At 38.0% G+C, this 16,478-nt stretch overlaps 1 protein-coding gene across 13 annotated transcripts in view; it reads right to left on the bottom strand.

The window, feature by feature from the left end:
- The window catches only part of Magi2 (membrane associated guanylate kinase, WW and PDZ domain containing 2), a 1,272,989-nt gene that overhangs the window by 279,008 nt on the left and 977,503 nt on the right, over window positions 1-16,478 (bottom strand). For 8 of the 13 annotated variants that reach the window (XM_078040157.1, XM_078040158.1, XM_078040153.1 and 5 more), the window contains 3 exons: window positions 11,935-12,056; window positions 11,458-11,586; window positions 9,595-9,777 (listed from right to left, as the gene is read on the bottom strand). In XM_078040157.1, the coding sequence (XP_077896283.1) occupies window positions 9,595-9,777; window positions 11,458-11,586; window positions 11,935-12,056 (434 nt within the window). The remainder of the gene's footprint in view (window positions 1-9,594; window positions 9,778-11,457; window positions 11,587-11,934; window positions 12,057-16,478) is intronic. The other 5 variants (XM_078040155.1, XM_078040154.1, XM_078040162.1 and 2 more) reach the window with 2 other exon arrangements.

The raw sequence follows: 16,478 nt of genomic DNA, 5'->3' as shown, positions 1-16,478 counted from the left end.
ATACAAACGAGTGACTTCTAAAATAGCAGGTTGTGTCCTAGTGAACCCAAGGCTCAGTTCTATTAGTTAAGAAAATGAGAATAGCAGGACCTGAATGAAATTGATACTGTTTAGAAGAATGCATATGGCAATCTAGACAATAGAATCTGCAAGATCTTTGTATCTCTGTCATTTTGGTTTATTTATAAGTAAGTGAATTGGTGATTTTGGATACAGATTTTAAAAATTGAAGTGAACCGAGCATGGTGGCACACACTTGTAATCCCTGCAATTTAGGAAGCTGAGGCAGGAGGATCAAAAGTCCGAACACAGCCTCAGCAACCTAGTTAGGTCTTAAGCAATTTAGCAAGACTCTGTCTCAAAAAAAAAAAAAAAAAAAAAGGCTGGGGATGTGGCTCAGTGACAAGCACACTCTGAGTTTAATCTCTGGTACTCTCCCCTCAAAATAAAGAAAAAAATGAGAAAAGTTCTTAAACGCATTTAGATAATACCTTTGCTACAAATATGTCTATCTTAAACTGAACACCTTTCACTAACTAGTATGTCCCAGTCAACACCTCTTTCAAGAAGTATAAAGATAATGTTAACCCCATAATCTCTAAACCATTTCCATTTAATTTAAATAACAAGCTTTCAGATTTTTAAAATACCAATTTTATACCTGGTAAGAATACTTTAAACTAATATCCCTGGTGTGATAATTTCTAGCATCATTTTGAGCTGTGCTCTTAGGCTGAGTCGAGGTCCTACCTACTTCCTGTTTCAGCTGCTGTTGAACCTGAACTGTAAATCAATGAAAAGCTTTTGTGTAGAAGAACTTAAAAATAATGGTGATAAAATTCCATTTAAGTGAATTGTCTTCGTATTTAATAGCTTAAAAAATGATCATGAACATTATTTCTTAATCATACATCCTATCCCCACTGATACCAACATTAGGGAAAACAAGTTTTAAAGTAATAGACTTCACTGTAACTGTGCTAAAATGGTAATAACATTTTTATCCTGGTACAGAGATGAGAACCAGAATATGACTTGCATAGTTGTCCCTTTTCAAGTGAACTTTTATCCAAAATGTGATTTTAAATGAAGAGGGAATAAAGAACACAGTATAGGGGGGGAAAGAACAGAAAATAGAAATAAGCAGAAAACAGGAATCATTATAGCATTTGGATCACAAGGGTCTTGTTTTAAAGCTAAATGAGTTATTGATGAAGAATAACATGATTTAAGAATTGGTACAACAAAACAGTTTTTAAAATTCTCTCAAGTGATTTGTTTTGTAGCTAAAAATCAAGCACTTTGTCAACTGTGACCTCTGTATCATTTATATGCCTTCCTAAAAGGTAGACAGTGGATAGAAAGTGTTCAGTGTGGTTCTCACCCTCAATGTGAAATGTCCAGTTATTGATCTAAAAGAAACATCACTTCAGTGGAGATACTAAGTATTTGAACAAAATGAAGTGGGGTTTTGAAGGTTAGGAATGCTTGGAAAGAATCAAGAGTAAATATATTGACAGGTTAAACAAGCACAGTTTATTTCTTCTCCACTGGAGATATTAGTATAGTTCAGCTGGATGGAAATTCAATTCTATTTTCTTGCTTTTATAGAAACTGGTTTTGTATCACCTAACATTTATAAATGTATAAAGAGGCAAAAATGAATATTATTATATCAGAGCATTTGTTTTTTCAAAACAGTTATCTAATATAGATCTGAATTTGACTATTTTGCAAGATTAATTTTTTAAAAAATTGAATTGTTACAACCACCTCCTTTACTTTTATTGGAAAGATAAAGTTAAAGACCTGGTGATTTCACTGCTCATAATCTCTGGATATGGAATTTTGATTCACTGCTATTTATCATTAGCTCTACAGAGAACTGGAAGGGAAAATATTATCAATATTTCTTTGCCAGCAACATTGTGAGGGCAGAGAGGGAACCCAGGAGAGTGAGATGTAATTTTCTCAGGGAAATTTAAGTAAACATAAAAAAAAAATCAGAAACCAAGACAGTATAGGAAGATACTACAGTAGATAAAAGATCACTAATTTTTTTTTTTTTTTGGTCATTTTCCCCATCAATGAGTAAAGCTTGGTTCCCCTCCTCTTGAACTTGAGCCTTTTTCTGAAGAACAAAAGGAGGTGGAAGTCATGCTGTGGGGCTCTAGGCAAGGCCTAAGAGGCCTGACACCTCTCCCCCTACCCCTGACTTTTTTGTTGAGAGAGAGAGAGAGAGAGAGAGAGAGAGAGAGAGAGAGAGAGAGAGAGAGAGAGAGAGAATTTTTTAATATTTATTTTTTAGTTTTCAGTGGACACAACATCTTTATTCCATTTTTATACTGAGGATCAAACCCAGTGCCCCGTGCATGCCAGGCGAGCATGCTACCGTCAGAGCCATATCCCCAGCCCACCTCTCCCTTTTTGCTCTCTTGGAGCCCTCAGCTACCACTTAGAATGACCAAACCACCCAGATGTTGAGACTGTGTGCAAAGAGATGCCTGGCCAGATCTGAAGTGTCACAACCACCCCCGCTGAAGCATCAACATGGGAATAAAGCTATCTGCACGTCCCAGTCCCTGGAGGGCTTCCACTTGACTACAGCTGCATGAGTCCTGCAGGGAGCCTCCTAGAAGAGTATGACCCAGCTGATCCCATGTGAGACTGCAGGATCATAAGCAAATGAATGATTATTCCTTAAAATCACTGAGGATTTGGCCTGATTTGCTATTCTGCCATAAAAAGATTAGTGGGTGCTTCAAAAGAGTAGAAAATTGACATTTCTCTATTAGTTCATTTGCTTCTTGCAATTGATAAAAGATACCTGAGTGGTTTCCAGGACCATATGAGGGGGTAGGCAGTGGTAAAAATAACTGGCTGATGGACTCAGATCTTTATCAGGTTGGCCAGTTGGTAGGAGAGCAGTGATGAGAAGACACTGCAGCAGTGATAGGAAGACACTGCAGCAGTGATGGGAAGACACTGCAGTAGTGTCTGCTCAAAATTGAAAAGGGAGCCTGCAATGGATATTAGTCGATTAGGAGGTGGTGGCAAGACAATGAAAACCTTTTCAAATAATTTCTTTGGCTTTCTCATATTGTTTTTCTAGAGAATGTTCAATTAACTACCATGGAATTTTATTAACTTGCTAAGGAGCTGAGAACAACTGCTGGTGGCCCTGGGTTGGGGGCAGACCCAAAGAACACAGGGGTGAGGAGGAGTGGGAAATCTTTAGATGACCATTAACCAGAAAAATCAGTATTGAATGGGTAGTGCTAAGAAAAGGGGCAGGAACTGCTCTGCCGAGAGCAGGGCCATCAGAAATGTGCATAGCACCTATGACCTCTACTTAGTTCTCACTGTTCTCCAGGAGCAAAGGGTAACTAAGAATCCTGATAACACAGTCATGAAACAAGTATCCCCAAACAGTGTTGAAGAGTGAAAATTGCTCATACTTTAATGTCCCCAACTGATTTCTAGAAGTCAGTTTATGTAGCTGATATGAAAGATAAATGTAAGGATGAGTTTTTGTTTTATTTTTCCTGTTGGGTAGATGATCACAGACTATCCCAAAACTTGGTGCCAGGAAAAATTCATAAACACCCCTTTAAAGCAGTTCTGAATAGAAGCTATGATGAGAGAGGGTGAGGGTAGGATGGAGACATTTGCTAAACTGGAGAGTAGATGGGAAAATAACTTTCTAGCTACCACTACACTCAATGGTCTTCATATCCTACTGGGCATATACTGCAGATCCTAAGATTTCTACTTCAAGACAACAGACTGAATATACACAGCTATCCTGTTTAACAAAGACTCTAAAATGAATAACCTATAACAGTGAAGGGAACCAGAGAGAAGCTATAATCTAAGAGGGGCTGTTAAAAACAAGACAGAAAAATCAAAGAATATGGAATGTCAATAAAGACATGATAGATGTTGTATTAGGATTTGGAAGATATATTCTGGAATAGGGGTTGCTAAAACCTGCTGCTGACAATGATTATAAATAAAGTTTTATTGGAACAGCCAAATGGGTGAATAAATGAACATACCTTTTTGTTCATGTATGTCTAGGGCTCCTTTCATGAGGGTGGAGTCAAGTTGTTGTGACAGAAGCCCCTGGCCTAAAAAGTCTAAAATATTTACTATATGGCCCTTTATAGAAAGAGTTTGCTGATTCTTACTCTAGTGCTTTCTTGGATGGGATAGTAACAAGGACAAGACTGACTCTCAGTTGCTCCTCAAAACCCCAGAAAGGACAGGGATCAGGAAGCATCTGATATGAGCCTACAGAAGCTCTGCTCTGCCACACACCCACTTGCAGAACTCCCCCCAAATACTATAAATCAGAGAATAAGGGTGTCCCAAAGAGCAAACTAAAAGCCCCAGAAAACAAGCTAGACATTCAAATTCTAAGTAAAATTGACCATCTTCAAAGTCTGCTACAAATGCAGGATTTCCAAGTAACTTTTTTGTGTTTCACTTTTAAATATGGACAACCAAGGATACAAGACATGAGGACAGTGCCCTAGTGCCATGAGGACACAGGAGAGGACATGGCTATAGAGAACAGTGGGAGAGACATAAGCCAAATTTCCAAGTGTCAGCTGTACAACCAGCCCACATGGTGCGGGGATTGCCCATTAAGAAAGGAGACCCTCTACAACACTCAATATGATGGTACTTTTGGGAGAAAAACTTAGGGTCATTTTAAGAAAGGTAAAGCAGTAAAACAATTAAAAAGACAACGTGAAAGTCAAATGGTGTTTAAGGGAAGCTATGTATTTATGGTACATTAGTGGGCATGAGGAACAAATGTACAAAGTCATAATAATGCAAAAACTATATAAACTTTATCAAATTAGGTGCAAAACTCTCATTGAGAGGATGTGGGAGGGAAGATAGGGTATATAGAAACTAAAACTCTATTTTTTGTAAAAAGAAATAAATACAGGTCATCTCTAAATTGTTAAGACAACAGTATGTAAGTGCACTAATTAGAAGAGTGAAGGTAGCCACCAAAAGAAACATCGACTAGAGCACAAACTGATTGCATCTGGGATAGGGGCCTGGAGGGTGGGAAGGGGCGGGACAGGGCAGGCAATATTTTATGTAGCACAAATATTTTGATGCTATTTTTTTAACCATGTGTGTGCCTAGCTTTGACAATTTTTAAAAGTATATAAGTGCACATTCCCAAGCACCAGTCCCCGATATTTGGAACCTGCAGGTCTGGAGGCATAGGAATTTGCATTTTTAAAAACCTCCCAATTGGTTCTGACAAAGTTGGACTTGGACCCTGACATTTACAAAGACATTGAAGTAGCAATTAGCACAAGAGCAGCAACAGAGATCTGCTCAAATGAAGAAATGCCAGAGGCTCAAGAATGCCACCCTGTTTAACTTTAAGAATGCTTGCTGTGATCTTATTAATAAAACGGGTAAATATTTTTAAAGGGCAAATAAAAACTAACAGATTGTGAGTGACTTTGCAATTCCACCCCCTTCTCTGGGAGAACGTCACGGATAGGTCAGCTTTCCTTTCTACATGTGTTGACAACCACAAACCTTGATTCAGAACTTAGCCTGGGGTAAAACAGGAAACATCATGTAGCAAGGAATGCTTTTCAGCTGAAGGATGTTATATAAATATCTTTTAGACCCTGGCTTCTATGCAAGTCAAGTTAAATCAAACTTGATTTTTAAAATACTTTAAAGAATGTTAACAGGTCTCTGGTGCCTGATCACTTGAATGTGTAGAATACTTAAAAATCAGAAGTTAGATGGTTTCTGGGCTTCATGTTAATTTCATCTGAGCAACCTTCTTCTGGAATATTGTAGTACCAGTGGGAATCAGCTCAATTAGTTGTCAAAAAGCAGCCAGAAGCATACTGCCCTTCTTTCTCCTGTCCTCTACTCTTTCCCAAGAGTCAGGGCTGACTAAGAAAGAGAAAATTCCCTAGTCCTCCTTATTTCTCCTATGCAGGATCCTAGGTGAACTTTTCAGCACAGGAGATTTTTTTCTTTGTGTCCCAACAAACTATTGACATCTAAATTAAAGACCGCCTAAAGCTAGGAAAGTTAACTGAAATATTTTTATGCATGTTTCAATGTCAAATGAGACTGCTCAGATTTTAAATATCAATGATTCAATGATTTATCTTTTTATCTATCTGTAGTGTCTCTTATTTTGGTAATTCTTGAAGTTTATTTTTTATATGAAGTCTCTACAAAAAAGAAACATGATTTTGTCCTTAGCGTATATTTTCTCTTAAATTTCATCCCCAAACTGGAAAGCAGATTTGGTTTTTGCTCCAATGCTGACTACCTCAACTAAGTACCAAAAAATAGACTGTTAAAAGAGGATGTCAAGTTAAGTACCCCTGAGTTCAATCCCCAGTACCAAAAAAGAAAAAAGAGGACTTTCAATTTCAGCCCATTCAATTTTCACTTCTTCATTTATAAAGAGCATCCATCCATCTAAGTACTCACTGAGCACCTGCTATTTGCCAAGTGCTATTTTCTTTCTAGAGATACATGTAAACAAAACAGCAGTCTTAGAGTAAAGCTTTATGCCTAATTCCTCATTGAAAATATATGATAATGGCTTTAGATATAGGTATATGTGCATTTATATTTTTATTTGAGGCTATAAGAATTTATCGGTTTTTTTCTTTTTTTCCATATGATTTATTTTTATTTTATTAGTCATACATGACAGCAGAATGTATTTTCACATATAATACATACATAGAATGTACATACATCAATCATATTGTCTATTCTGCTTCCCTTCCAATTTATCATTTTTTATTATTGTTGCAAGTCTAAATAGTTAACCTTTACCCCTTGTGGTTATTATTTGACTGGCTACATCACCATAAAGACGTGTTGAAGATGACCCATTAATATGCACTGTGATGGCATATAAACCTTTTCCTAGGTCTTCCCGCCACTATGCTTCTACACATGCTGTCACCTCTTTGAACAGCCTTCTTCACTTGTCTACCCAGGAAATGTCTATTCATCATGCAGAACTGTCAGACATCATCTTCTCTATGAGGATTTCCCTAAGCATCTCCCCATAAAGCCGTCCCTCCTTTTCTCTGTTCTATTTCTGTCCCTAAGTACTTATTTTTATTGTTGCATTGATATAAATATTCATTAAGAGATCACTCATTATTTCTACACTGTAAACTTCTTGAAGACAGAAACAGTTGTCTCTCTGGTTTTGCATCCCTATTAATTAACAGAACGTCTGGCTTATACAGACAGTCACTAAATATTTGTTGAACTGCAGAGCCATGCTCTCTATTATAACTTGTGGAATGTCACAGAAATGTGTTGACATTTGTTTTTAAATAATCTCCCTATTCAAAGTAAAAGTTAAACATTTTGCAATATTTAGGAAGAATTACATTTTGTTTTATTAATTCTTGTCCAATGAGGGAATTGCCATCACTATAAAAGCCTCACACAATTGTAGAGTAAGCAACACACTTTTCTTTTTAAAACTTTTTGATGCTTGCTCCCTGACTCCTGACTTTGTGCCAACAGAATGGGCACTATAGACCCATTACGTGTCACAATTTCTTGCTCATGTGTCTGATAGTCTCCCCAACCCACCAGATGTAAACTCCTCGAGAGTCAGATCCATGTCACTTTTGCCTTTGCAGGCATGTGCACTGCAATGACTATGAAAGGGGAGCTGCTTGGCAAGCATTTGTTAAATGCATCGGCAGAAGACCAAAGAGGAGAGAGTGCATAGACTTAAATCCTGGGTTATTCTCTTTCCATTAGAAACTGCTTTGTGATTTTTTTTTCTCAGTGAGAAAACAGGTGAAATTCTAAGTAAATCTTTGACTTCGTTGTTGAATAAAGCTAAGTTAGACTGTGTGGGTGTGGCAAACTACTAAAATGAGTTAGAAAGGAAAAAGATTTGCTGTGAAAATATTTTTATTTTAGTTTGTCTTTGAAGTTTACACTGAAAAAGAAGCCCTTCTAGTTTGAAAAATGGAATAATGAGTTCTATCAGAGAAAAATAATTAGGTTCTTTACTATGAAAAGAAATGTATTTGTAAAATATTTCGCTGAAGTTCAAAAGCCCTGGGGATCCTTTCCCTTCTGCTAAAGTAGTATTAATCCCAGACTTTACTTTTATCTAATTGTAGGCAATAAATTTTTTAAATTAAATTATTTGATGTTTTTGATGTTTTTTATTTTTTTGGCAGACAGACAGTGTGGATAAAATATCACCAGATGAATAGGGAAATTGAACACTTTCTAACTCACTCTTACAGAAAATTACGTGTATGTGATTTTTACAATAGTAGTTGTTTTCGAAAGGTAAGTTAGTTTTGAAACTTCATTTCAACTTTTAAGGAGATGAACCATTTCCTTAAATATACATTATTACTCACTAGTAAGCAGCAGTGTCAAATACATTCACAAGGGCATCTTGAAAAAAAGTTATTTATGGAGAAACTAATAAATGATAAGATAGCATTGATAATTTTTAAAATAAAAAGTGTCAGATGACCTCAATTTTATATTTCTCCATACACAAACCCCTTTGAAGCTCACAGAGGAACGACTCATAAAGGTCACAATAAAGTCATCTATACACCCAAAGCGAATCTCTAATTTTTATATGTAATAGGAGCCACATACTTTAGAAGGTGATATCAAAAATTAAATCAACATTGTGGAAAAATGCAAAAATGGTGATGGATTATATATCTTTGGAGATATAATTACTGTATAATATTCTAAGGCTTACAAAGTTACACTATAAAACTCTTGAACTGGCATTTTAAATGCACAAGATCAAATTTAATTTCTTCATTTTTTCTAGATAAAGAAATTAATATTTATAAGTTATGGAACTCATTCAAAGTCATGGGCCAGGTAGGAGAATTTAAAATCAGACTGTGAAATCAGACTTAGTTCATTACTTTTTCCTCTACTCTGTGCACTTTTCTATACTTTACATTTTTCTTTCCTTAACAATTTGCTTCTATATTTCCATGTGAAATTAATTTCAGTTATAATTTAGAGATAGATAGACATCTAAGTAATTGTATATGAAAATTAATTTGTAAGAACTAGGAAAAAATCCCACATATTAGAAAATTGTATGGGTACCTGTAAAGACTAATGCCATTTAAATTTTTTCCCCTATGAGATGGGCATGCATATTTAAATATCTAACCTGGGCAATTTAGCACAAGAATATTACAAGATTAATATAGATTTAAAAGTATGGGTGGCTGAACTTAAGTTAGAAAAGTGTGAAATGTTAATCACATCCCAAAGAAGGAGTTCTGGAGATGAATTAGGAAAGTGTCAATCTCAAGAGTCCATTGAATCCAACAAACAGAAGTGACAGTGTGAAAAATAAGACAAAAATGATATTCAAAGTTGTTTCCAAAATACTTCCACTTGATAATATTAAGTTTAGGAAAAAGAAAACTTAGGTTTTCCTAAAGGAGAACTTTTGAATTAAACACACAAAAGTAGCACCATATAATTGCCTCCAGAAAAAAAATGATATTGCAGAACTATTTTCTCAAGCACTAAGGAACTTACCTGTTTCCATCTTTCCATCCTGTGCTGCAGGCCCATCCGGAATCACACTTTTCACCTGCAGAAACTCATCAGGCTCATCTCCACCAATGATGGTAAATCCAAAACCCATGTTGCTCTTTTTTAGGGTGGTGCTGAGGAATGTTCCCTTCAACTGGGATGCATCCCGGGTGAAGAGTGGTTTTTCTACATTGGCCAATATAAGTTAAAAAAGAAAAAGCATGTTTAAGGAAAGTTCTTGGACAACAGAAAACCAGCCAACGAGCAGCAATCCCAGGGGTGGAGGTGAGTGAGGGTCTTACGCAGTAATGCAAACAGGTGGTGGCTGCAAGAGGAGCAAGACTGCTAGAACTTTCTACAAATGTAGTGCAGTCCCAAGCATCCAGGGAAAATACAAAGGCTGTTTGGTTTTTGAGAGACTTTTTGTCAAGTCAGCATTTCTATTCATTAGTTAGCTTTCTTGTACTTTAAAAGGGCTCTATCATCAGGCTGCCAGAGCCTTCAGATAGAGGATAAAGAGCCCAAATCATCCAGACACATCTGGATATGTTCCTCTTATAGTTATGAAAGAACCCAGGTAGGAGGTCTATGTGAATGGCGGGTCCTGCACAGAACCTTGAAGAGATAGAGGTAGAAAACCACAATGGACTTTGTGGTTATTTTAGAGAATAATGGCACAGCATTTAAGCCTGTACAGATATCATAGTTAGAGAAGCAATAGACTATGACCACATATTGAAAGGTCCAAATTGTTTAGAGAGAATACCTGGATGTGGGACTGAATTCATTTCTGCTTACACCCCTATACTGTGAAATGCTATAAAGATAATCAGGTAAGTAAATTTATGGTGACCCAAATGTGTTTAGTATACTCTGAAATGTGAGAAAAAAGCAAGCTGAGCTGATACTTCTAGATAGAATTATGAATGTAAAGGTAACACATTTTGTAACAATATGTCCACACATCCAAATCATGGGCCTAAATAATCTGAGTAGAACTTGAGCCCCCTCATTTAGTTTGTCCACTAATTTGTTATATGATAGGCTTTTCTGGCTACGATCTGTGACCTGTAGTAAATATGTTTCTAAGCATATTAAATGCTTTGAAAATAACAGTCATAATAAGAGACAGAATTAGCATCTCCTTTAAACCTCGCCTATGTATTTTATGACACTCTTTTTAGTTGCATTTGGATGATGTGATTTGATAACTATTTTGTATGATACTTCTGTTGCTACATTTTGGGTGATATATAATAAACAAATTGTAAAACAGTGAGTCATTATATTGGAGTTTATTTTATCTCTGTTCACATACCTATCGGTATATCTTTATTGAAAACAGAGTTTCTTTAAAACATAAATGAAAAAAAATCCATATACAATCTTCTCACCTATGTTCGCTTTAGCAATGCTTACAAGTCGAGAGATGCTCCCGAGAGGACCTTTACATTCATTTCACTGTGCTGCAGTGCTCAGTGTGAAACTCAGCAGCAGGCAAGTCTAGGCTCCTGACTCCAAAGCATGATTTTTTTCTTTGGTGGGGGGTACCGAGGATGGCACTCAGGGGCACTTAACCACTGAGCCACATCCCCAGCCCCAGTTTTGTATTTAGAGACAGGGTCTCACTGAGTTGCTTAGTGCCTTGCCATTGCTGAGGCTGGCTTTGAACTTAGGATCCTCCTGCCTCAGCCTCCCGAGCTGCTGGGATTACAGGCGTGCACCACCACGCCCGGCTTCAAAGCATGATTTTTTTTTTTTTTTTTAATGAATAGAAGCCCACAAGACATGAACATTTGTGCAGTCACTCATCCCACTACGTGGCTCTCAGGTACAGTCAGTTCTGCAAGCTGCCCTGGGACATACCGAAGGACCATGGTCTCCCTGCGTGGTCGCGGCGATAGTAAGACAAGTCATTCACGCTGCGCGACCTCTCCGGGGCAGTGCGAGGGCACATGGATTTGGGCCTAGGTAATGTCGATGAGGAGCTGGCTACTGTCACAAAGGAGAACAAGCCTCATTCTTATGCTTAGTCTTCAGAAGACAAACTTGAGTCTCTATGAATCTCTGCAGTTTATAGAAGCACTGTCAAAACCCATTAATCTCCACCTGGCAACACGCTGTAACTTCCTATAAGGTACTGCCTGAGGCTTTAACTTAATCAGTGGTTGTTAAATGCATTAGTTTAGAAATAATGCAAACACCCAGCTAAAGCTAATAGAAGGGTCTGAGGAAAGCAAATCAATTATTCGCAATGACCCAAGCTACAGGCAAATCTGCAAGTGCCGACAGTTTGTCAGACCACTTTTCTTTGCTACACCGCATGCTGACATGGTACAGTACCTCGGAAACCTGGGGCCTGCAGGGGCTTCGTTCCAAGTTCTGTGTGGGGCATGTTATGCTGCTGTAGCTTCCTTTTTGCTTCCAGGACAGGATTTTCAAACTGTGTTCTTCTATTTATGTGGCTAAAAAAGAAAATTTCAAATTAGGATAACAGTGGGGCAAAGTCATTTAAGAGAACATACATATGTGGCCAACTACAGAGAGCAGGTGATTAAGGGACAACTTATCTGATCACAGTCAAGGGCGTCACCCAGCACGCAGTCGGGCTTCCGATGGAGCTGGCTTGTGCACAATGCACATTTCTGTGAGGAGTGCAGAGTTTTCAATGGCTCTATTGTTATCGTATTTATGTTTTGCTTGGTTCAGCCAAAGGCCCCAGAATGTGCACTGGCTTTCTGGTCTACTCTGTTAGTTTGAGATGAGCTTCATGCATTAAAAAAAATGGCTAACCAATGAAGTTTATACTGAATAGTGTTGAAGAAAAGAATATCCTCTAAGCCTTGTAAAGTCCCCTATACTTTACTGGATAAAGGTGAGATAAGTTCACTGATAGTACAGCAACTCAAATCCACACTTTTTATAGTTAGACCTGGCTTGAAGGGCTAACTATAAAAAGGAGAAATTCCCAAGGATACTCATGAAAGTTAGAGAATAGCTGTAAGGAGACTGATGCTGAAATCAATCAGAAGTAGAGTGTTCTCATTCTACATGGTGAGATGGCAGACTTGAAGACAAGAGACATAGAGTGGTCGGAAGCCACTGTGGCTCAGCTACCGAGGGCTTATATCAGAAAACAATGTATTGCTATATAACTAGCTGTTTAAATTTTATCTGGGTGCAGAGTAGAAACCGATGGCAACCCTGTCTAGCACTGGTGGCCATGATGCTCTTTCTCTGGGATACACATGTCCCAGGAGAGGGCTGGCCTGGACATTGATTTGGGTTCTTTGCACAAACAGGATTAAACTATAAAAGCATGATGAGGCCAGAGGAGTTAGCATAGGAACTGGCAATTCCTAAGCCTTTAACTCTGTGATAGTTACTATATATAACATTTCTGCAGCACACCATGAACTTGAATTTGAATTATTCCCATTTTAAAGGCAACGTGACTGATACACGAGAGAGGTTGAATGACATTCTCAATTACATGCCTCATGAGTGAAAATTCCGGGATTTGGCCAACATGTCGATTTCTACAGAGGGTCTCTTTTCTATATACTTTCTCATTTCAGTGTCTGACTTCACATTGGCAAGTGCACACATGTCACCTACACGTGCACACGCAGGCACATCTAACAAACCATTCATCGTGTCTTCTAAAAGCATACATCGAAAAGGAGAGATGTAAGAAGCCAAACCTCAACAATCAATTTTCTATTATTACAACTCTGATAGTATCTGGTAAGATGGAAAAGCGGTTGCCAGAAATACAATGTGACTGCAATACATAATTCTTTGTGGGAGGCAGGCAGGAGAGCTGCCTGTCACATAGTCTGGGTACTCAATCAGTCCTGTATCCACATCCCAGCTTTACCACTTAATTACCTGTGTGACATTGGGAAGGTTATTAAAACCGAGTCTTGGTGACTTAATCTGTAATATGGGCATACTATTGTCTTCCTCTGGGGGTGGTTGTGAGGGTTAAGTACACTAATGAATGTTAGCACAGGGGTTTGAGAGTGGACATGCTCAATAATTAGTGGCAGCTGTTACCACCATTGTCATCATCCTAATCACCACTAGCAGCATTTTAATCACCACCATCACTGCCATCAAGAAAGGCTTTATTGAGGGACCTTAAAAGCACTGGGACCTTGCTCTAATTGCCTCTGGTGTGGTTTAGGAAAGGGGTGCTTATAACAATGCTTTTTGTTAATCAGACTCACCGATATGGGGTTCAGGGTAGACCTATCTAGGAAAAAATGACTTCCCACTGGGAGTAACACACTACTGCCCTGCTCTTGTGCACCAAGGAGACCCCAGGGCTGTGGTGTACAGTGGGCCAGGGCATGTACTTTCATAGCCTCCTCACTACACAGACACCACTCGGCTTCAGAATCGCCAGAGTCTGAAGCCTCTCTTTGTTTCTCTCCAGGATCAGGTAACTTCCTCAGTAAAGTCCTGTATAATCGTCTTGCTGCCCAGAAACGAGCCATCCCTCCCTCAGCCTTACGTATTGACTAGCTTCACCGTGGGCTGCCTCGCCCAGCTGCCCTTTGTTTTAGATGTACTTAGAGCTACTCCAGCAGGCAATAGCCTAAAAGACTCTCACCTTTCAAACCTTAGATAAAGGTTTCAAACCTGATCGAAACTCCTGCACGTGAGATTCAGAATATCCATGGTGCAGCACTTGAAGCAAGATGATGGGGCTAAGAGTGGCATCTTGGGAAAATTTTTAAACATGAGAAGCATTGATATCCTTCCTATGGTTTGGTCCTTGGCTATGCCCCAGCAAACCATGTGTTGAAGGCTTGGTTCTTGACTTGGTGCTCTTGGAAAGCGGTGGAAGATTTAAGAGGTGGGGCTTCGCGGAAAGTTTTAGATCATTTTGGGCATTCCCTTGAAGGAGACTGTGGGGCGATGGATGGTCCATTTTTCTTTCTCTCTAGGTCTTTCAGTTCTCAGCTGTGAGGTGAGAACTCTGCCTTGATCTCTACTTGTATTATGCTACCAAAGGCTCAAAGCAATGGGGCCAATTAGTCATGAACTGAAACTTGAGAAACTCTGAGACAAAAGAAATTGTCTTTTGACTATATCTGGTATTTTGTTATAGTAATGGAAAGTTGCCTCACACACAGTGCCAATGATGTTATTGTCATTCTTATTGTGATACCTTTCCTATTTATTCCTAACTCCTTCCCTAACTTCTCCAGCGACATTCCCAGTCTGTGTGATGCTCTTCCCCAGGGTGCTCATAAAACCTTGATAGTCCTCTCTCATTGCAATTTATTTCATTATTTTCTTATATCTTTCATCATGAAGAGGATTTAAGGAATGTTTTAAGAACAATGGCAACAAGTAAACAAAATTGGGATAAAGTTGCTTGGATCTTGGTGGAAGGTCATAGACAAAATTGGTAATAGAGAGTCCTATTTGTTTACTAGAGTTATGTCATTGAGAAGTGGGTTATATTAGATTGGGTAGAGAGAAGAGATGGGAGGGGAGGGGAAGGGTAGTGGGGAATGAAAGGGCAGCAGAATAAAACAGACAATATTATTGCTGTGGGTATATACGTGACTGCATGACCAATGTAATTCTGCAACCTGTACACTCAGAAAAATGAGAAATTATATCCCATCTGATTCAAATGTATGATATGTCAAGGTCATTGTACTTTCATGTGTAACTAATCAAAACAAACAAAAAAAAGAGAAACCAGTTATACTGTTCAGAATTCTCAATGTAAACACAAGCCAATTGTTCTGAGGGCCTCCTATTTCTATTCTTATGTCTTATGAGGTATTTATTTCCAACTGTTAAATAAAGGAGTCTCTCTGATGTAATCTAAAGCATCCTAAATGATAATTTCACAATATGTATTTCATGGGCAAGTTCATCCATATCATGGTGTTTGATGATTGAGTTTTATGATTATTTTCTTCCTTAGATTGTATACTCCTAAGTACACGATCCACATGGTATTCACTTCTGTATACTAAACCTCCAATACAGTGAAAGACAAAGCTTTTGGTTAAATAACTAAATGATGTGTTTAATACTTTTGTTTTCACATGTATGTCAATAACTTCAAACAGTTGAGAAATAACTTTGAAATGTATTGAAGTATAAGCTTTTCTCATTCCCTACCTGTTCTATTTCTGTTTTGCTAGGTCACTGTTTATCATATGTATAACTTTGTCCTTAGAAAACACATCACAAGAACTCTCTGGGATACACTTATATATACAATAGGGCTCCTCCAACTTGCCACCTGCATGTAATTATTTCCTTAGAAAAGTCAATGTTTGCCACCTGCTTTATGGACACTATATTGAAAACACCCCATTCACTATAAAAGTGAGTTTCTAGAGTTTATGGAGAATGAAAGTACCAACAAACTAGTTTGGCATGCTTCCTGCCCCACAAATAGTGGAAGCTGAGTATGGCTTGTTACCCTGTGCTAATGGCTGCAGAACATTTACTTTGCTACAAATAAAGTCATTCATTTAAAACCTAAACTATTCCCAAGAGCTAAGAAACTTATCACAACGAAATGTGATGGTAGCTAATAGAGAAATCTTGTCTTCCTTATACTTACCAATGGAATAATTTTGAGTCCTTTTAGCTAGAATTTGGGATGTGAAAGACAAATGCCATTATCTTCCTCATTGTACAGGCTCTGTGAGATAAGTGCTAGCTATGTTATCTAGCTTCCACACAAAACAGAACCTGGGACTCTACCAAGAGTTTTCACTCTTTCATTAGATCCAGTCTGTTGTCATATTTTAACTCTTTAGATATTAAAAGCTAAGGAGTAACAGCCATATTATGAAGTGGGCATAACCTAACAACTCTGGTTTACCTTCCAGAAGGGGACGACC

This window comes from Ictidomys tridecemlineatus, chromosome 2 (assembly GCF_052094955.1).
Source record: "Ictidomys tridecemlineatus isolate mIctTri1 chromosome 2, mIctTri1.hap1, whole genome shotgun sequence".
NCBI lineage: Eukaryota > Metazoa > Chordata > Mammalia > Rodentia > Sciuridae > Ictidomys > Ictidomys tridecemlineatus.
Note: the sequence above shows the minus strand (reverse complement) of the source record. Positions and strands in the feature narration are given on the sequence as shown.